Genomic DNA, 21,334 nt, shown 5'->3' on the forward strand with positions numbered 1-21,334 from the left:
GAGAGATAGAGAGAGAAGAGAGAGAGAGAGGAAACACACATTCCTGGCAGAAAGAGCTGCTGTGCAAAGACTAGAAAAAAATGAAACTTCAAGGAGATTACCTAGCTCTGGGTGTTCACAAACTTGAATTCCTTCAGGGGTCAGGGAGCTAACAGAAAGGTCAGGAGTGAGACAAAAGATGGTGGAGCAGCAGGTGAGCAGCTAGAGAATTCATGCCTTGCCTAAACATAATTGAGTTAGGTTTGTGTCTTTCCTCACCACCTTCCCTGGTAAGCATATGTTGAGGCTTACTGTATGCTCAGTAGGATGACCAGTCATGGCATAATTATTATAACATCTTCTTTCACTCTCAAAAGTGAAACTATATGGTCCCTTTACTGCTTATCAGTGTGTTTACTCAATCAAAAGCTAAAGAATAAAATATTGCTCTTCCAAATATAGCTCAGAAAAGGTAGAGACTGCTAGAGACAAGGAAGGTTTCATGAAGGCGGGGATGGGGTGGGGTGGGGTGTGTGGGGGGGTGGTCTCAGCAGCTGGAAGCTCTACAGAATCTGTCTGATTTTATGTAAGACAAAGCTCAGGTGGGGGGGTGCCCTCATTCAAGATTCAGACACAGAAATGATTATAATGTTTGACAAATACAGAAGGAAGGAAAAATATTCATAGTTATGCCCCTGAGAGGTCTAAGAAGTAGCAATCAATGGAAAGATCCAGAAAAACCTAACCAAGGGTCTATCTGGGAGGTGCCTAGAGAGGGCCTCCTTTGAGGCAGACCTCATAGCAAATCTAATTTAGGAGCACTCCCAGGGTAGTCCTGCAAACATTCCAGGAGTCAGAGGGGTTCCCTTCCCCTGTATTCCCACAGCTCTGCTGCCCACTCCACCTCAAAGGACTTTCAGTGAATACTGAACTGAGTGAATGATTCTCCTCCCCAGGCACTGATTCAGGCAGTGAATGCCATCTTGCAGCCCAGCGAGGACTCCCTGCTCCAAGCCCTGCAGCGACTGAGGCTCTCCATTCAGGACATCACCAGAACCTTAGGACAAATGCACGGTATGGGGCTCCTAAAAGTTGAAGGCTCTGCTTGGTGGCAAAGGGCCCGGAGGTTGGGCAACATCCACAAGATGGCGCTGGTGTGTTAGCTTTATTTAATTGCACCAGATTGCTGTTATTACTAGTGGAGAATGATCTCTCAGTTTGCAGAGATATTCTCGTGGTTCTGTCCTTTTCTTGTATTCTCTTGTGATTAGGGTAGTTCCCTCCTTGGTGGCCATACATTTCTTTGCATGTTGAGGTCTTGTATGAAGTTTGGAAGGAAGGGATGAGGCACACAACAACATTGGTTATACGTACTCCATCCCGCACTGTTAGGCTACTGCAGAGTCGTTATTACATTCTCTAATGCCCCTTCATTCCTTTTTTCTCAGGTGGCATCTAAGATGATTGACCTTGGCTTTAGTCCTAATTTGATGGCCCTTCCAGTGCTCCTTTTTCTGTGGCTAGTACAGGATGTTTTGATAGGTGCAGCCAGTTCAATGGCCCACCCTTCCTGCTATTGATTGCATCTATTCAGATGACTACATTCTATCTCCAGTGTAGTCAGCTCTTCAACTCCCTCTATCAGAAGAATCTAAAAAATGTACAGGGTGTGTGTGTGTGTGTGTGTGTGTGTGTGTGTGTGTGTTTTATTTTTCATTTAAGTAAAATTGGTATATAACATTATATAATGTTATACAATATTATAAAATGCTATACAACATCATAATTCAACATATGTATGCAGTACAAGGGGATCTCCACCAAAGATTGGTTACCATCTATCACTATACAATTGAGTCCCTTCACTCATTACTCCCACCTCCAAACTCCTTTCCATTCTGGTAATGAACACCTGTTCTTTGTATCTATGAGTTTGTTTTGTTTTGTTTTGCTTGCACATTTGCGTTGGTTTTTTGTTTGCTTTGTTTATTTAGATTCCAATATGAATGAAATCATATGGTATTTAACTTTCCTTATTTGACTTATTCACATCATAATACCTTCACGGTCCATCCATGTTGCTGCAAATGGCAAGATTTCATTCTTTTTATGGCTGAGTAATACACACACACACACACACACACACACACACACACGGTGCCAAAAGAATGTATACACATTTTAAGAAAGGAAAAACCTTAATTAAAATTGTAATGATCAATAAATACCGATAACAAAAGATGAATACAATTCACGTTTGACTTCTGAAATTACAAGAGGTGCTCAAAGTGGTTATTATCAGCGTAATTTTAATACAGTTGTTTTCCTTTCTTAAAATGTGTATACATTTTTTTTGCACCCTCTGTATATACTAAATTATCCTTTTTTTTTAAAGATTTTGTTGGGGAATTGGGGGAGGGGAACAGCGCTGGGGGACCGGGGGAAGGAGAACTGACAAGTTGCTGTTGTTTTGTTCTTCAGTCTAGTTGTAGAGGACGTTGCTTCACTGGCCCAAGTTGGCACCATCATTGCGCTCTTCCCTGGCGAGGCAGATCAGCCGCCCGCTTCTGGACAGCCGGTCACAGTGGCTGCTGGCCCCTCACGCTGGCTGCTGGCTACACATGATAGCTTATGGCAGCCCACTGCAGCAGGGGAATGTAGCACCGGCGACGGCAGTCCAGCCCAACCCCAGGTTGAGCTGCCGTTCACCATCTTAGCTGCAGAGGGCAGTGTCACTGGCCCTCATATGTGGGATCCGAACCAGGGCCCTCTGGCATCCCAAGCCAGTTCTTAACCAATGCGCCACTCGGCCGGCCCCTAAATTATCTTTATCCATTTATCCATCAGTGGACACTTTGGTTGTTTTCATATATTGACTATTGTGAATAATGCTGCAACGAACATAGGGGTGCACATATCTTTTCATATTAGTAAATTTATATTCTTTAGATAAATACCCAGAAGTGGAATAGCTGGATCCTATGGTAGTTTTATTCTTAATTTTGGGGGGAATCTATTATACATACTGTTTTCCATCATGGCTGCACCAATTTACATTCCCACCAACAGTGTATCAGGGTTCTCATTTCTACACATTCTCTCTAACACTTATTTCTTTTCTTTTTTTTTAATAATAGCTATGCTAGCAAGTATGTGGTGATATCTTATCATGGTTTTAATTTGCAGTCCCCTAACAATTAATGATGTTGAACACCTTTACATGTGACTGTTGGCCATCTGTATGTCTTCTTTGTAAACATATCTATTCAGATCCTCTACTCTATTTTTTAAATTAATTAATTAATTTATTTATTTATTATTTTTTAAAGATTTTATTGGGAAATTGGGGGAGGGGAACAGCGATGGGGAGTCGGGGAAGGGGAACAGACAAGTTGTTGTCCTTTTGTTCTTCAGTCTAGTTGTGGAGGATGTCACTTCACTGGCTCATGTTGGTATTATCATTGCACTCTTCCCGGGTGAGGCAGTTGCTTGTCGGCCATTGAACGGCCGCCCATGGTGGCTCACAGCAGCTCACGGAAGTTCACGCCCGCTGCCTGCCAGCCCCACTGCAGCCTATGCCATCGCAGGCGAATCAAGGCAGCCCAACTCCAGGTCGAGCTGTAGTTCACCACCTTAGCTGTAGAAGGCAGTGTCACTGGCCCTCATATGGGATCTGAACTGGGGCCCTGCTGCTCAGAGCTGGCGTCTCAAGCCAGCTCTTAACCAACGCGCCACTCAGCTGGCCCACACTTATTAATTCTAATAATTATCTACAGATTATCTGGGTTTTCTACATAGAAATCATATCATTTGAAAATAATGTTCTTTTGTTTCTTCATTTATAATACTTATAACTTATTTCTTTTTAATTTTTGTTTGCAACCTTCTGTCTAGGACTCCTGATACATTATTGAATAGAAGTGTTGGTCTTTGTTTTGCTCCATCTTTTAAGACTTATTTTTAATATTTCAACATTAAGTGTGTACTGTAGGCTTTCTGTGGATTCCTTTTATCAATTTAAGGATGTTCCCTCCTATTCTTAATTAGTTAAAATGTTTTGTTTATTTGTCTAAATCATGAATGGATTTTTTTTACATCTGTCAAAATTATTTTACACCAGAATTATTTTATATCGATTTAAATGATCATTTGAGTTTTCCTCATTAAATATGGTAAGTTGGATAACATATTAAATTATCACCAGTCATTACTGCTTCAGTAAAAATGTGTACATAACATTTAGCATTTTTGCGGGAACAGAGAACAAAATGGGTAAAACCCAGAAATGAGGCCCAGAGAAAAATCTGGCACATAGAGCATGTCACAGAAGAGCAGAGAATGTGACATTATTCAGGAGCAGGGAGAAATCCTGAGGCTGAAGAAAGATACTAGTTAACCGAGCCGATGAGGCTTCAGAAAAATAGGGATAGAGAACCAAAGAGTAGGTGTGATGGTAGAAAAGGGAAATTGATGGCATGAAGGTGTCATTATTTAAGTCTCATAAAAACATTTTAAAAAATTAAAAAAGATGTTTTGGTTTGTTTTGTTTTCTCTCAGAAACAGTCATAGACAGGAATGTGGATAAGAGAAACATGGTTGGTCCCAGAGGGGTCCTATTATGTGAAGAAAAACAACAACCTTCAAAAGTTGATGAAAATAAATTTAGTACAAATGTGAAAACCTGTTTCTTTATATGCAAGTTAATAAACTAGTGGAATCAATTATCCCCAAGTATTGACTTAGATTCAAAAATAGTTGCACAGGTTAATGAATGCAGCTAAACATGGATCTCATTGAACCCGTACCTGACCTTGTGTGGCAATCCCCGGACAGGAGACTGTCCATTCCTCTGTCCTTTGTTGACTAGACACAACTTTCCTTGAGGATCGATTGCTTTAGTTTTCCTCTCTTGTGAGAGCCTTGGGAGAGGTGATTCTTTCTACTTTTGTCCTTTCACTTTCCACATTTTCTCAAACATCATGTCTGTTTAAATTATTCATTTTTTAAAGATGGCCTTGATGTCTCTTTTAGTTGTTGTTAAGTACAGAAAAGGGAAGTACCACAAATAGAACAGGGCACCATTTGGAATAGTTTAAAAGTTCTGTGAGTGCCAATGAGGGCAACTACAAAGGAGAACATTCCATTCACCTCTTGCTGTTGCCTTCATTCCAGGCCTCCATGCAGATCAGATAGAGAGGCAGCCCCAGGAGAGCAGCAGGACTCGTGCATATGTAACCAATTGCTTCTTTTGCCTTGTAGTAAAGTTCATATTTTGATTGCTCCTCCAGATTATGTAGATCCAGACATATTTTATGCAGTCATCCGGATCTTTCTCTCAGGGTAAGTATAGTTCAACTGTTTTTCTGTGTGAGGTCTCTGTAGCATTTTCCAAATGTATGGGGAATAGAAACAAACAGAAGTTTCCTAGAGTAAGTAACCGAGTAACCCTTGCTAGTAAAGCAATCATCTAGATCCACTCTTGGATAAAAGTGGAGTACAATCTATGTGACAAATGACATTAAAGGTTGAATATTTGTTTAGAGTAATTGTCCTTAGGTTATCATATTAGATTCATTTGTACTTACCTTTATTAGAACCTTACCTTGATCAGAGACAGGTAGAAAAAAGCCCAGTATGCCACCCACAAAGCTCAATCATTTATGTTCAGTCTCTCCCCCATGTTATTGAGGCAGATAGAGACATAGACAGTAGCTTAAAAGCTTTCTTCCTAGAAAAGCTACCCCAAGCCGTTTCTCCTATTTCTGTGTATTCTTCTTTTGTCACATGGCCTATAATTTCTTTAGAAACAGAACTCTACTTTTAGATACATTTCTTATTTTAAATACATTAGTTATACTGTGACATGATTTAATGAGATTGCTTTCCTATTCGCTTTAGCTGAGAGAAATGGTTTTTGTTTGTTTGTTTGCTTTTTAATGGTGCAAAGTGAAAGGCGGAGGTAGTAGGTGGATGTGGTAAAAAATGTGAAATAGATGTCATCCAGTGTGTCATCTTGATACCTAGGATATGCCTGAAGTGTTATTTTTATATAGAAAGAATCTGAAGCTGTGCCTGGATGTAACAAGAGACATGCCAAATGCCAAAATCAATGAATTTATTGATTTATTGGTTTAGTGATATATTCCATTGGTGCAAGAATGGGGTGGCGGAATGTATGACGTTTTTTATCTAGATTTGGGTAGGTCTGGAGTGTGAGAAAGCAGCCTCCCTCTCAAAGAGAGGCCAGCCTGGATGGGGATTCCTCGTTGTAGGGTGTAGAGAGTGGAAGGAGGCAGGAAGATTTCTAGAGACTAACTTGAGAGTGATGGGGACCCGGTTTTTGGTGAAAAGAGAAAAAGGGGGAAGGGGCACAGAAATGGAATTGGGCATGTGTCTCAGAATTTAGACTTTCACTCCTGAAACCCAACCCAAAGGGATTATCTACAGTATAGATTACCCTGTAGATAATCTATCCTCTTTTTTGCTCTCTGCATTTTCTTCATGTAGTCAGGGTCAAGACAAAATCTGATTGTAGAATAGAGATTCTAACAACACATATTAAGCAAAACATGTAGATATGCTTTGGTAGGATTAGACAAAAAAAACAAACAGGTCATTTTTTAAATGTTTTAAAATACACTTGGATATAGGAAGCATCTAATTCTGGAAAACCTCTTCATGCTTTCCTTTGATCTCTAAGGTTGAGTTAGTTTTCCTTGTTATGTAACAAATTATCACAAATTTAGCAGCTTAAAACAGTACACATTAAGTATCTCACATTACTGTAGGTCAGAAGTCAAGGTGAGTTCAGCTTGGTTCTGTGCTTAAAGGTCTCAAAAGGCCAAGCCAGGGTATCTGCTGGGCTGAGCTGTTATCTGGAGAATCTGGGAGAAATTCACCTCTAAAGTCATTCAGGCTTTTGATAGAATGTGATTCTTTGTGGCTTTGAACCTAAGGCCTTTCTTCCTTGCTGATTGTCAGAGGGGAGCAGCTCTCAGCTTCGAGAGGCCTTCTGAATTCTTTGTCACATTGTCTGTTCCAACTAAGCAACACCACTTCTTATCTTTCTAGTATTTCAGATCTCTCTGACTTTTCCTTCTGCCACTAGCAAGAGAAAACTCTGCTTTTAAGGTCTTATTGATTAGATTCGGCTCACCTAGATAATCTAGAATAACTCCCTATGTTAAGGTCAGCTGATTAATAACTTTAATTACATCTGTGAAGTCCCTTTCCTTGTCATATAATATATAATATCAATAGGCATGCTCTTTCATAATATTAATAGTTCTAGGAATTAGAATGGGAATCTTGGGGCAATATTTTTGGAATTTTACCTATCATGATTAGATGGGCACCAGAGGGTGACTTTGTTTTCATTAAAGTAAGTTCTGGGTCAGTGACACATTTTATCTGTGATCTACATAAATGTCTCCCCTGTTCCTGATTCTCAAAAATGTTTCCCATGTAGCTAAACTAAATGACCAGTACCAAATCCTAAGTGTATTGATAAGTGTTGATGACCAGAAACATCTGGATTGTTGACAATTCCCAATAGGGGTTGTCTTGAAAAATCTAAATCTGCTCCTGTGTTCTGGATTTGTCCTATGCTTGATTCTTTATTTTGGTTTACTTTTTAAAACATTCTTATTTAGGAGAGTTGAGAGATTTCATCTGCAGATGAAAAACATTCCCTTTATTTCCCGCTCACATTACATTTTTCAGGGAAGTTAATAGCCCCTGTGGAATAAAAATGTCATCTGATTTCTTTTTTTTCCTTCTTTCTTTTTAAATGTCTGCTTTTCTTGGGTTTGCTAGAAATATGCTACAAGAAAAGCTAAAAATAACCTTGTCTACAGAGATTTGAAAGGAAAATAATTCCTTTCCCTCACAAATAGCAGTTTGGGCCTGAGAATGCATGCGAGCAATCCTTGGGCTTTCCAGAGAAACCCAAGTTTCCTTCCTCAGACAAATCTCGTCATAGCTGGAGAACACGGGTTTTGAAAGTAGACGCCCTTCTCTTAGTTTTTTACTTTCGCTCTGGTATTTTTTCTATCACCTTCAATGTGGCTTCAACATATTGTCTTCGGATTAGGGAACTAAAAGGAGATTGATTCATGTCTTGGCCATTTGAGCCCCTGATGGCTCTTTTAAGCGGGCCAGATCCTTTTAAAAAATACACTTGGGTACTATGTATTCTAGATATATAATACATAATTATAGAATGCTATTTTTTTCATTCATTTACTCATCAGATATTTAATGAGTGCTTATTATATGTCAGGCGCAGTTCTAGATGCTGCGAATCAAGCAGCAAAATAAAACAGCATCTTCATTCCTGTGGAGCTTACATTTATTGTAATGATGGGATACAGATGATGAAGAAATAAGTATAATCAGAGCAAGTATCGTACAATATATATTCCAACAGTAAGTGACATGAGGAAATGTAAAGTAGGATACAGGGCATCATGGAGTGTTAGGGGTGGTAGCCTAAGTTTCTAACCTATTTATTGTGATCTGGGAATGCCACACTTCTAAGTGACATTTAAGCAGATACTTGATGAAAGTGAGAAGTAAGCCTCCTAGATACTTGTTCTAAGCAAAAGGAACAGAAATTATAATGACTCTGAAATGGGAGCATGTTTGTCATGGAGGAAGAGTTGCAAGGAAGCCAGCAGCACTTGGATGGGGTAAGCATGGGGAAAAATGAGAAAGATACAAGTCATAGTGGGAGATCAGATAATGTAGGAGCTTGTTTGCTTCTTTTCTGAGTGAAATGGATAACACTGATAAGTCAGAGAAGAATGACATGATCTGTCCTAAATTTCAAATCATCACTCTATCTTCTAATCTAAGTGAAAAATAGATTATTTCAGAAAAAGAATGGAAGCCAGGAACATATTTAAGAAGTTTTTACTTCAAACCAGGGTCGTGGCTTGAACTAGGGTGGTGACACTAGAGGCAATGATCAGTTCTGGATATAGACTGAAGGTAAAGTTGACTGGACCTGCTGTTGGATTGCAACCAAATGGAAGAGAAAGAGATTGAAGATGATTGTCAAGTTTATGTCCCGATTTGCTGAAAGAATGAAGCTGCCATTTTCTCTGACTGGAAAGACTATAGGCAGAACAAGTTTGGCAAAAATGAAGGGAAATCAGGAGTTCAGATCAGGAGTCCATTCCTGTGGAGATGCCTAGTATGCAGTCAAATATATGAGCCTGGAATATTGGGGAGAGGTTCAGGTAGAGGTACAAATTTGGAAACAATAGGTTTTTAAATCTATGAGGCTAGGCAAGATCATTTGGGAAGTGGAAGTAGTGAGAAGCCCAAGGACTGAGCTCTGAAAGAGTCCAACACTTAGAAATAGTCATGATGGCAAAGAACTAGTGAAGGAGACTGAAATAACTATATAAGGCCAACAGGTTTACAAAGAAAATCTGAACAAGCATGATCACTGTATTTGATTCACTTACCACACAGTAGCTGTCATGTCGTCAATATTTTGTTCCCATAGAATATTGGTTAGAAATTTTATTGAGCTAGTGTCCTGAACTCTAACAAGTCATGAAACCTCTCATTTACTTCTTCCAGCAGCTTTAGGAAGTAGGTACAAATTAGGAGAAGTAAAATTTAGAAGGGTTTGTACAAAATTACAAAACAATGAAAGGGGAGAAGGGAGAGCAGGGATTCCAGCTCACTCTGGATAACACGGTAAAATGGCTGACATTTACAGAGTGCTTAATATGTTCCAGGCACTGAGCAGGTGTTATTTTCACTTGCTCTTACAGCAATCCAATAAGGTAGAAACTGATTTCGCTTAGATGAGGACATTGAGGCTCAGAGTGGTTAACTAAGCCAAGGCTCACAGTTAATAAATATCACAGCTGAGACTCAATTACATATCAGCCTAAAATAGAGCCCTTTTTCCTAACGGCTACAGCATGTTACGGTCTTACAATCAGAATCGTTCCTTTGTTCTTCCCACTTGTCCCGATGTCCTGCTTTCTGTGCCTCATTTCTTTCTAGAGTGATAGTGCCCCAACTGCCAAGGCCACTCTGATATTCATCCAGTGAAAACCACAGAACATCCAACCCAAAACAGCCCCCAAAAGGAAACAAGCGAGCTCCTTATAGCATTTCCTGCCTTGGGGAAGTATTTTAAGAAGGTCACGACCAGCAAGCTGACCAGACTGTCTCTGGCTTTTGTATGTGTGAAATACGTGTGTTTCACTTCTCCTGAGCAAAATGACTTTTAGACATATAGGAAGAAGGTGATATACCATGTAAGCCTGTTATTTAAATTGTTACCAACAGGGATGGTAGTTTGTTCCTGGAAATAAGAGAAAAAGGTTCTATTCTTTAGTAGAAGTAGATATCTTCTGGTGTGGTCTTGAGAACATGAAAAGAAAATTATAAGTTTGGGATTTAAGTTCTGGTTCTCCCGTTCTCTAACAATGTGGCCCTGGAGACATAACTGTTTTGAGTCTCTGTTTCTTTATCTGTAAAATGGGTTTTAAAATACCTGCCTCGATCTACTCAAAAAAGGTCAAATGAGAAAATGAATGTGAAAGCGTTTTATAAATTGTAAAGCATTGTCAGTACAAATATATGTGTTCTTGGTGCTATTGTTCCTGTCTCATTATGGAGCCATCCACGTACACTCTGATTGTTTCAGACTGTAAAGAAATCAGACACGGAAATGAGTAAAATAGGTGGAGGTAGAAAGAGGAGGACTCAGAGACAAAAAGATGAAGAAATGAGATCAGAGTGACAGTAGAGGAGAGGAAAGGAGAGAAGAGAGGGGAGTAGAGGGGAGAAAAAACTCAATCTGAGCTTGACTAAGAGCCTCTATTCCAGTCATTCTATTATATCTGTCCTTGACTTTAGCTTCTGGTAACTGCAGGGTTGTATTATGTTCTCTTTGTCACTATCCTTATTTACAATACTTGCTATCAACAAAGTATTTGATAAAGGTATTCCTATAAAATCAGGTAGCATTTACAACTGATAGTTTGATGTAATAGCTGTTATAACTGTTTCAGGGAAGGGCAAAAATGTGTGTGTGTGTGTGTGTGTGTATTTATATGTATGTGTATGTTTGCGTGTGTGTTTGTGTCTATGTATGCATATTTTCAAATCTCTATTTGTGGAATTATCAGGTCAAGGCTGAGATTAGCAGAGGGAGTGAAGATTGTTCCAGAGCCCCCAACTTGTTCCTGGTAATCAGCACTGATGTCATCTTTATAACTGGCAGTTTCTAAGGACTAGACCATGGAACCAATGCCAAGGATTCCTCTCTAAAGATCCTTTATTTCTCTAGAAAAAGAAATCCTTTAAATGAGGAAAGAGAAGGGCTTCATTCTGTGGCCTGTGATGAAGTTGGGGTCAAGATGATGCTTAAGTACACATCCTACAAAGATACCCAGTCTTTTGCCCTAAAATTACCATTAAAATCATGTTCTCTTTATTGCTCCCTCTCTGGTCCCATATCAGAAAATATACGCTTAACTCCAAGGACCCGCTTCTCTCTGACTTTTACTCTTGCTTAGATGGAAAGATAACCCAGCAATGCCTGTGGGCCTGATATATGAAGGAGTCTCCACAGAGCCCCTGAAGTACTCTGGAGGGAGTGCAGCTCAGAGCACAGTGCTTCATGCCTTTGATGAGTTCTTAGGCATTCGTCATAGCAAGGGAAGTGGTAAGTCAGACATTTTTATTTGTATTATTTTTAACAGGGAAGAAGAACAGAGATATTTTCACCAATTGATAAAACCAAGTATAAATTAAGATGTCACGAAGTCTATATCTTCCCAAATCAACTAGGAAACTGTGTGCCTGCCATATGTTATTGTGTCAAGCCAATTAATATCAGATCTCAGCAGGATACTGGGTTTCATTTCCAAATCTTAAAACATTGCTATATTTCCAGCTGTTCACTGCAATTTTGTTTGGATCCTTAGGCAACAGCTTCCTTTCTCTAAAACGGGGGAGACTTCTGGAGTTTGAAGGCTGAGGAATTTTGTTGATAAGTCTGGGTATAGCTGGTGATGGGTCTGAGCTCTTTCACTAAAGTCCTTCATCATAAAAGTGGTGCAACCTCAGGCCAAGTCTATTTAGATTAGAAGAGGGAGGGGTCAATCATTTTATTATAGAAGCTTGAAATTCCTCATTTTCTTACCTGCCAGCATTAAGCCAAATATTTAACAGCTGTCAAAAGAACTTCATGGTACAGAGTGTTCAAGTTGGATTAGAAAAAACAGACTAGAATTTGGTGTCAGGGTCCAGCCTTATCCACAAAAGCCAGTTCTCTAGAACTATGATGACTTTTCATGGATTTTTGACTTGGTAATGTTAGTAGTTGACATACCATGCATAATACTAAACACATAATGGATTCCCTATAAAAGATCTATGAACATTTCCTATAAATATCTATTGATTATATTTTAGCACAACTTGGCTTCAAGAGGCTATTACTAAAATAGTTGCTCATTCTTTTTTTTTCTTTTAATTATTTTTTATTATGAAATACACATTTTTTAGAATTAGTTTCTTTCAACTGTACAACACAGTGCAATAGTTATAGTTTTACCCCTCGAAGTGAAAACCCCCCTCCCCCAATCCACACCCCCACTTCCCCCCAATATCATACATATCTATTACAATTCCCTTGCCTCCACTCCCAAACTATACTCCACGTCCCATGACTAAATATATATATATATATATATATATATATATATATATATATTCACTTATAGTTGACATACAATATTATACAACATCAGCTTCAGGTGTACAGTGCAGTGATCAAGCCTTTTCCTCATCCATGATGCAAGACATGTGACCACCTGACACCCTACAAAATATTTACAACATTATTAGTTATATTCCTTGAACTGTCTTTCATAGTTGCTCATTCTTTATTGTCTTTTATAAACTCTATTACTTTTTTCTTCCTTAGCGCCCTCTCCAAAAAAAAAAACATTTAAGAAACGAAATTCAGCAAAACATTTAGCTACTCAGTTTCAGAGTTTATGCCTTATAGTTGTAGATATTTTCTCATAGTGACTAGCAAGATACTTTGCCCATTTGTGGTATATGATAAATATACGCTGGCTGATAGATCTAGTTCCAACTCAGTTATCTGAAATGTGCTTGCTTCTTTTTCTCTTTCCCATCTCCTATCAATAGTCAGGAATGTGCATTTGAGTATTTGAAGTCTACTAGATAAGAGCAAGAAACTAGGTTGGACAATTAGGATGACAGTAACAGTTTTTGCTGCATTAATGTATGGAAAAGCAGACGGGCTCTCTAATCTTTCCATGTGGAGCTATGACATTGTTCTGGATTGTTTCTTTCAGCTAACTTTCTTCTCAGAATGAGAGACTACATGCCTCCTTCTCATAAGGCCTTCATAGAAGAAATCCAGTCAGCTCCTTCACTGAGGGATCACATTTTGTCCTCTGGAAATGGCCCACTTCTGGCAGCCTATAACCAGTGTGTGGAGGCCCTGGCAGAGCTGCGCAGCTATCATATAACCGTGGTGACCAAATACCTCATCACAGCTGCAGCCAAAGCAAAGGGCAGGAGGCCAAGCCATCTCCCAGCGCCGCCTCAGGCCTTAGAAGAGAGGGGCACAGGTGGAACTGCAGTTCTGAGCTTCCTGAAGAATGTCAGGAATAAGACCTTAGAGGCAATCCTCCCCCAGAGTGTTTAAGAGAAGGCCCTCTCCCTAGCAATGCAAAACAGCAAACGCAGGTCCCTCCTTACTCTCGCCCCATTGGAGGATAGGTAGACCTAAGAAATGAGGGTTAGGGTTCTGCCTGGAATAATCTGAAAGGGACCTACTCATGTTCCTGCTCCATAGAGCACCACCTTCTCCTTTGTTGAGACCTGTAAGTCTTTACAGAGGAGAATTTCCGTGGCCAGAAACTTTCCTTTCTCTGCCTGATCACTGGTTAATAGCAAACAGCTTTTGACACGCCATCATTCAGAACCCCACAGAGGATGGAGGGTATCCCTATTCTGTTTGAAAAGCAATAGAAGCCAATTTAAATTTCAGAAACCAAATAAAATTGCCTGTGGACAGATTACCTTGTTCATTTCTTGAAAAATACAAATTAACTATTCATGCATTCATTCATTTAACAACTTACTAAGTTCCTACTGATCACTGGTTTGAGGATTAGAACAGGGATTTTTGTGGCCCTCGGCCAGCCCTCATCTCCCTGCATGTGCTGAATTTGGTGGCAAGAGGTTGGAAAGGCTCCAGGGGAGGTGTGGAAGAAAGAAGAGGCTGACAATGAGACATGGACATCGCCAGTATGGAAATGAATAATCAACGCTGTGGGAATGGATGAGACTCTTCCACATGGTTCATAAATCTGCAAATTCTATTTTAGTTTCCTTCTTTATTTTTAGAAGAATGATTCTTTCTCCTTACACTGAAGGTTTGTATTTGTAAAATGAATTAATTGACCCTTTGGAAGTAAATGAGCAAAGTGGAAATAAATAGTAAATCCACATGTTTAGTGTGTAAATAAATGTAACTTTTATTGACTTAGTTTCTATCTCACGGTCTCACCTGACAGTACAAAGCTAGAAAACGTTAATCTTGCCAATTCAGATAAAGTACACTAATTTAGGTTTGCTCCCCACTATGCACACAGACATATATCTGGGATAGTTTCTAAATTCCAGAGCATTGATCTAGCATCACGTCATCAGATAGAAGTACCTGATCATGGGTTGGGGAAGACTCTGCCTAAGTTAGCATCTACTAAGCAGTCCCCCTCCCCATATGGGTCAAATGGAGTTTGCAGCATGTCTCATCTTATCTAAGAAACCTTTCAGATTCCTCAGTCCCCAAGGTCTTATCATGCCACTTGGAAAACCATTTAATTATTTCCCACGTCCCCTGAGAGTATTGGGAGACTACAAGATTGACTCAGGCTGTCTTCCCAGCAACCCCATAGTGCCATGGTGATATGTGTGTGGGGAGAGGAATTCTAGACTCTTGTCAACTCTCAGGGCCCTTGGTCAGAAGTCATGAACCAGCATCTTCTGCTTGGAGTAACAGGAGGGCCCCTACTGTTCCATATCCTTCAAGGGCTTGGTCTGGGGGAGGTAGGGCATGACAAGGCCAAGACCTTCTAGTCTGCATGGGCCAAGGGAAAACTCCGGGTCTGACAATATCCTCTCTGCCTACTGTTTAGGTCAGGATCTCAGTTCAAAGACATAAGCTCTCACAACTCTAAAGCCTTTCTCTCCACATGCTCTTCATGTCTTGTGTTTGAACAGTCTATTATGAAACTCAATAAATGGGCATGGATATATTTACTTCTCTTTGATTTGATTTTCTAGCTGCCCTACCTTGGTATCAACAAATCCAGGCTGTATTAACTCCCTGTGCTGGGTGTATGCTATGGTCCAAGGAAGTGGACTAAGTGGACTAGGGAGAATAGGATAGAAGCATGTTGGTTAATGATTCAAAACATTTTCCCTTCTAGATCATATTCTCATGAGAAAAGAATGTACCTAGATCATATTCTCATGAGAAAACAATGTACCTTTCAAATAAGAATTCCAATGTGTTTGAATTCCAATGTTTTTTCTTTTAACAATGTGGTTTTTGACAAATTTCAGAAAATCATGAATCCTCAGCTTCCTATTTCTTATAAAATCGAGATGATCAGATTGGTCTCAGGGTGGATGTAACTATCAGAAGGGATAGTTTTTTGTAAGGAGGAAGAAACCAATAAAAGTATATTTGGTTGTGAGTTGGGGCTCAGAGTATCATGTAGATATCTGTTCAAGAGAGGACACTATATTCCTCAAGCTTCTTGGATTCACAGCGTCTGCATAGCAATAAAACAACCACCACATTTTCCCCAAAATAAAACCTAGCCAGAGAAGAAGCCCTAGCATGATTCCTCGAGGATACGGATGTCACACACCTCTCACATAAGGGTTTTATGACCTGTTTCAGGGAGAAGGGTGCCTTTTCCACAAACTCCTTCAGCTTAAAATATTCAGTATGCCAAGGTGCCAGTCAAAGGTAGCGGCTAACCTCGGCCTGCACCAGAGCCCTCCCAAGAGGAACCCAAACCAACACAGTTTCACCACTCAACATAGTTCAACAGAACACCACTCAAATAGTTCCACAATCAGCATACCTGAAGGGTGATTTCAGCAGGCACCAGAGCAACCACACAGCAGCTTCTAAGCTGTGGTCATGGATAATCTTCACAGCCAATCAGTTTCAGGGTCAATCCCACCCACTGACATGCCAACATAAATCAAAGCTCAACTGAAACAGGAGGGATATACAACCCACACAAGGAACACTACTGGAGCACCCAGCTCAGGTGATCAGGAAAACTGTACCTCTGGGACCCACAGGACACTTAAAATATAAGACCAACCTTCCAAGACTGAGAGATGTAGCAGATCTACTGAATACATAGAAACAAAAACAGAGAGGAAGCCAAAATGAGGAGACAAAGACACATGTTCCAAATGAAAGAACAGGAGAAAACTCCAAAAAAAAAATACAGTAAAATTTTGGATTACAAGTAATGTGGTTTGAGAGTGTTCTGCAAGAATAACAAACATTTCTAATATATTCTAATGTGGTAAATGAGCAATGTCTTGCAATGCAATTAGTTTGTTTCCAGAATGAATTATGCTCACAAACCAAGGTATTACTATAAGTGAAATGGAGGCAAGCAATCTACCAGATACAGAGGTCAAAACACTGTTTATAAGGATGCTCAAGGAACTTAGTGAGAACTTAAAAAAAATAATAAGCATAAAAAAGGACATAGAAACTGTAAAAAAGAACCAGTCCAAAATGAAGAATACAATAAGTGAAACAAAGGATACACTAGAAGGAATCAGCAGCAGATTAGATGAAGCAGAGAATTGAATCAGCAATATGGAAGACAAGGTAGCAGAAAACACCCAATTGGGAACAGCAAAAGAAAAAAATGTTAAAAAATGAGGGTAGTTTAAGGAACCTCTAGGACAACACTAAACATAACAACATTCACATCATAGGGTTACAAGAAGGAGAGAGAGAGAGAGAGCAAGGGCTTGAGAACCTATTTGAAGAAATAATGACTGAAACTTCCCTAATCTGGTGAAGGAAATAGACATATAAATCCAGGAAATGCAGAGTCCCAACAAGATGAACCCAAAGAGGCCCACACTAAGACACATCATAATTAAAATGCCAAAAGTTAAAGACAAAGACAGAATCTTAAAATCAGCAAGAGAGAGGCAGTTAGTTACCTCCAAGCGAGCTCCCATAGGACTGTCTAGTAATTTCTCAACAGAAACTTTGCAGGACTGAAGGGATTGGCACAAACTATTCAAAGTGATGAAGAGCAAGAACCTACAACCAAAACTACTCTACCCAGCAAGGCTATTATTTAGACTTAAAGACCAATAAAGAACTTACCAGCCAAAAAAAAAATAAAAAATAAAAAAAAGCCAAAGGAGTTTCTCATCACCAAACCAGTATTACAAGAAATGTTAAAGGAACTTATTGAAGAAGAAGAAGAAGAAGGGGGGAAAGAAAACATAAATATAAATACTAAAATGAAAATAACTATGTACCTGTCAATAATCACTTTAAATGTAAATGCATTAAATGCTCCAATCAAAAGACACAGGGTACCTGAATAAGAAAACAAAACCTATACATATGCTGTCTACAACAGACCCACTTCAGATTGAAAGACACACATAGAAGTAAAGGGATGGAAAAAGATATTCCATGCAAATGGAAATGAAAAAAGCTGAAGTAGCAATACTTTTATCAGACAAAATAGACTTTAAAACAAAGACTATAGTAAGAGATAAAGAAAGACATTTTATAATGAAAAGGGGATCAATCCAACAAGAGGGTATAACCCTTGTAAACATTTATGCACCCAACATAGGAGTGCCTAAGTATATAATACAAATATTGATAGACATAAAGGAAGAGATTGGCAGTAATACAATCATAGTAGGAGACTTTAACAACCCATTGACATCAATGGATAGATCTTCCAGACAGAAAATCAACAAGGAAACAGTGGCCTTAAATGACACACTAAACCAGATGGATTTAATTGATATTTTTAGAGCATTTCACCCAAAAGCAGCAGAATATACATTTTTTTCAAATGCGTATGGAACTTTATCCAAGATAGGTTACATGTTAGACCACAAAACAAGTCTCAATAAATTCAAGAAGACTGAAATCATATCAGGTGTTTTCTCTGACCACAATGGTATGAAACTAGAGAATAATTACAAGAACAAAACTGAAAAAAATCACAAACACATGGAGTCTAGATAACATGCTACTAAACAATGAATGCAATCAATGAAGAAATCAAAAGATACCTTGTGTCAAACAAAAATGAAAACACGACACCAAATCTATGGAACATGGCAAAAGCAGTTTTATGAAGGAAATTCATAGCAATACAGGCATACCTCAAGAAACATGAAATATCTCAAATAAACAATCTAAATTTACACCCAAAAAAGTTAAAAAATAGAAGAAACAAAGTCTACAGTGAGTAGAAAGAAGAAAATAAGACATGCAAGATATGGAAGCAAACCAAGTGCACATCAATAGTTAATTGAATAAAGAAGTGGTACATATATACAATGCAATATTACTTGGCCATAAAAAAGAATGAAATTTTACCATTTACAGCAACATGAATGGACCTAGAGGGTATTATGCTAAGTGATATAAGTCAACCAGAGAAAGACAAATACCACATGATTTCACTTATATGTGGAATTTAATGAACAACATACATGAACAAACAAAAGAGACTCATAGATACAAGAGAACAAGCTAATGATTGCCAGATGAGAGGGGGTTGGCAGGCTGGGTGAAAAAGGTGAAGGGATCAAGAAGTACAAATTGGTAGCTACAAAACAGTCACAGGGTTGTGAAATACAGTATAGGGACTATAGTCCATAATACTGTAATAACTGTATAATGCCAGGAGTATACTAAACTTATTGGGGAATCACTTCATAAATTATATGAATATCTAATCACAATGCTGTACACCTGAAATTAATATAAAATAATATTGAATGTCAACTGTAATTGAAAATTTAAAAGTAAATAAGAAAGTAAAAAGGAGAAAAAATAAAATAAAATTCGCTAACACAATCCTCCTTGAGAAGGACCTTGAGAAGGATAAGTTATGGTATCTGACACATGCTCAATTAGAGAATAGGGATCCTCCTTTGCATTCACGGTGAGAAGGCAAAAAAATTGATGCAGAGAACTATGCCCTATGATATGACTCGTTGGGATGCAGCAGTGGGTTGGATAGAATTCACCAGAGATAAGTGAGGAATACACCAAGAAAAGCCTGAGTTACTTTATAACTAAAAGCTCTATGGTAGGTGATCTATTGGGTTGTCGGAAAAGTCATGACATATTTTGTCTATGCTTTTCAAAGGTCATCTACTTATATAAAGAACAAAGATCAATCAATAATATATTGCCCATTTTATTTGATAATCTTTGTCATCTTTCAGTGAGCTTCATAATTCCTCCTTCATAGGAGGATCTGTTTTATTTGCAAAAAACTGAACAAAGTGCTGATTTACAGCCTCATCTGAATTGATCGTTATACCATGCAGGGAGTTTTGAAGAGAACAAAACAAGTGGATGTCTGACAGTGCAAGGTCAGGTGAGTATGGTAGGTGTGGCAACACATCCCACCCAAGCTCTAATCATTTTTGACAGGTGATCAAACTTGTGTGTGGTCTCACATTGTCGCAATGGAACACAACTCCTTTACAATTAACAAGCTCTGGACGTTTCTGGGTGATGGATTCATTCAAACTGTCCAATTGCCAACAGTACACATTTGAATTGATTGTTTAATTTCTTGGTAGGAGCTCAAAAAACATGACACCTTTAAAATCCCACCACACTGAGAGCATAACCTTCCTCTGATGAATGTCTGATTTCAATGTCGTTTGAGGTGAATCATCACGTCGGGATCAAGACCGTTTGCACACCACATTGTTGTCAACTATCCACTTCTCATCACCAGCTATAAGTCACTTCAAAAAAGGATTGTTTTCCTCACGTTTAATGAGCATATTGCAGATGTTTATATGCACCATCAAATGAACTTCTTTGAGTTCATGTGGAACCCAAATATTGAGCTTGCGTATGTATCCCAGCTTCTTCAGGTGGTCATGAATGCTTGAATAATGGATGTGCAATGTTTCTGCAATCTCTTGTGTCATGTAATGTGGGTTTGACTTGATTAATGCCTTTATTTTGTCGTCATCAACCTTGGTGGGCTTCCCTGACCCAGGAGCGTCACTGAGATAAAAATCACCAGCATGAAATTTCGTGAACCATTGTTGGCACTCATGTTCTTGTAGAGCATTGTCACCGTAAACTTTATGCAACTTTTCACAAGCTTGACAGGCATTCTTCACTTTATGGAAGTAAAGCAGCAAAATATGGCAAAAATGCAGTTTGGTCTCCCATCTTCAACTTGTAAAATCTCCAAAACTCAACCAAATCGCTCAGTTTTTTTTTTTTTAGAATGAAGCTAGAACTGTCAGCTGTCAAATGACATAGCAATAACATAGATGCAAATGACTCTAGTACTTCCAAAAATGAACTAGTGCCATTTGTTGCAAACATGCGTCATGACTTTTCCGACAACCCAATATGTGGAGTGAAACCATTGTCTCTCTTAACAAAAATATGACCCACTGCTCTGAGGTTGAAAATATAAGGCAAATCTTCACCTGGGAAGGGGGCACAAGGCCTTGAAGTCTGCATCTTGTACATAAAATGACCTTCACCTTGGCTTCTCCCACCACCTACCCACTGCTGGTGACAAGGCAGTGCTGATTCCTTTTCATTCTGTGCCCACATCCAGTCTAGCTAGGATTAGTTTGGCAATTTTCAGGAAATTTTAGTAAAGACTCAGGGATTATTTCAAAAGCCACCAAACAAAAACTAGAAAGGAAATACCAGCTAGATGTCATGGCTAAATGTCATGTTTGCTCTGTTGGGCTCACAGGCCCCATCGTGATTCCTGGGCTACCTGCAGGAGGTTGGAATCCCTCAAACCAGGGCACAAAGATCTGTCATTTACAGAATGTCAAGTCAAGACAGTGAGGCTCAGAAACTGAGTTCTTTTTCCCTTGCTGTTAGTCTTTTCTGTTGTTTCAATACAACCTATAGAGTTAAAATAAAAATAAAACTAAATAACAATAACAAAGAAATGCTTAAAACCTGTGAGATCCTATCCAATTTAAGATGCGGCATATAAAACTTTTTTGGTACCTACAA

General features: G+C 38.9%; 1 protein-coding gene and 1 long non-coding RNA gene across 2 annotated transcripts in view; one reads left to right on the forward strand and one right to left on the reverse strand.

Moving 5' to 3' along the window:
• IDO2 (indoleamine 2,3-dioxygenase 2) overlaps positions 1-14,509 on the forward strand; it is a 56,955-nt gene extending 42,446 nt beyond the window's left edge. The window contains exons 7-10 of the mRNA XM_019649290.1: positions 936-1,053; positions 5,268-5,319; positions 11,529-11,677; positions 13,344-14,509. Of these exons, the coding sequence (XP_019504835.1) occupies positions 936-1,053; positions 5,268-5,319; positions 11,529-11,677; positions 13,344-13,699 (675 nt within the window). The 3' untranslated portion in view covers positions 13,700-14,509. The remainder of the gene's footprint in view (positions 1-935; positions 1,054-5,267; positions 5,320-11,528; positions 11,678-13,343) is intronic.
• LOC109386287 (uncharacterized) overlaps positions 1-21,334 on the reverse strand; it is a 123,276-nt gene that overhangs the window by 13,805 nt on the left and 88,137 nt on the right. The window lies entirely within an intron of this gene.

This window comes from Hipposideros armiger, unplaced genomic scaffold (assembly GCF_001890085.2).
Source record: "Hipposideros armiger isolate ML-2016 unplaced genomic scaffold, ASM189008v1 scaffold_131, whole genome shotgun sequence".
Lineage (NCBI taxonomy): Eukaryota > Metazoa > Chordata > Mammalia > Chiroptera > Hipposideridae > Hipposideros > Hipposideros armiger.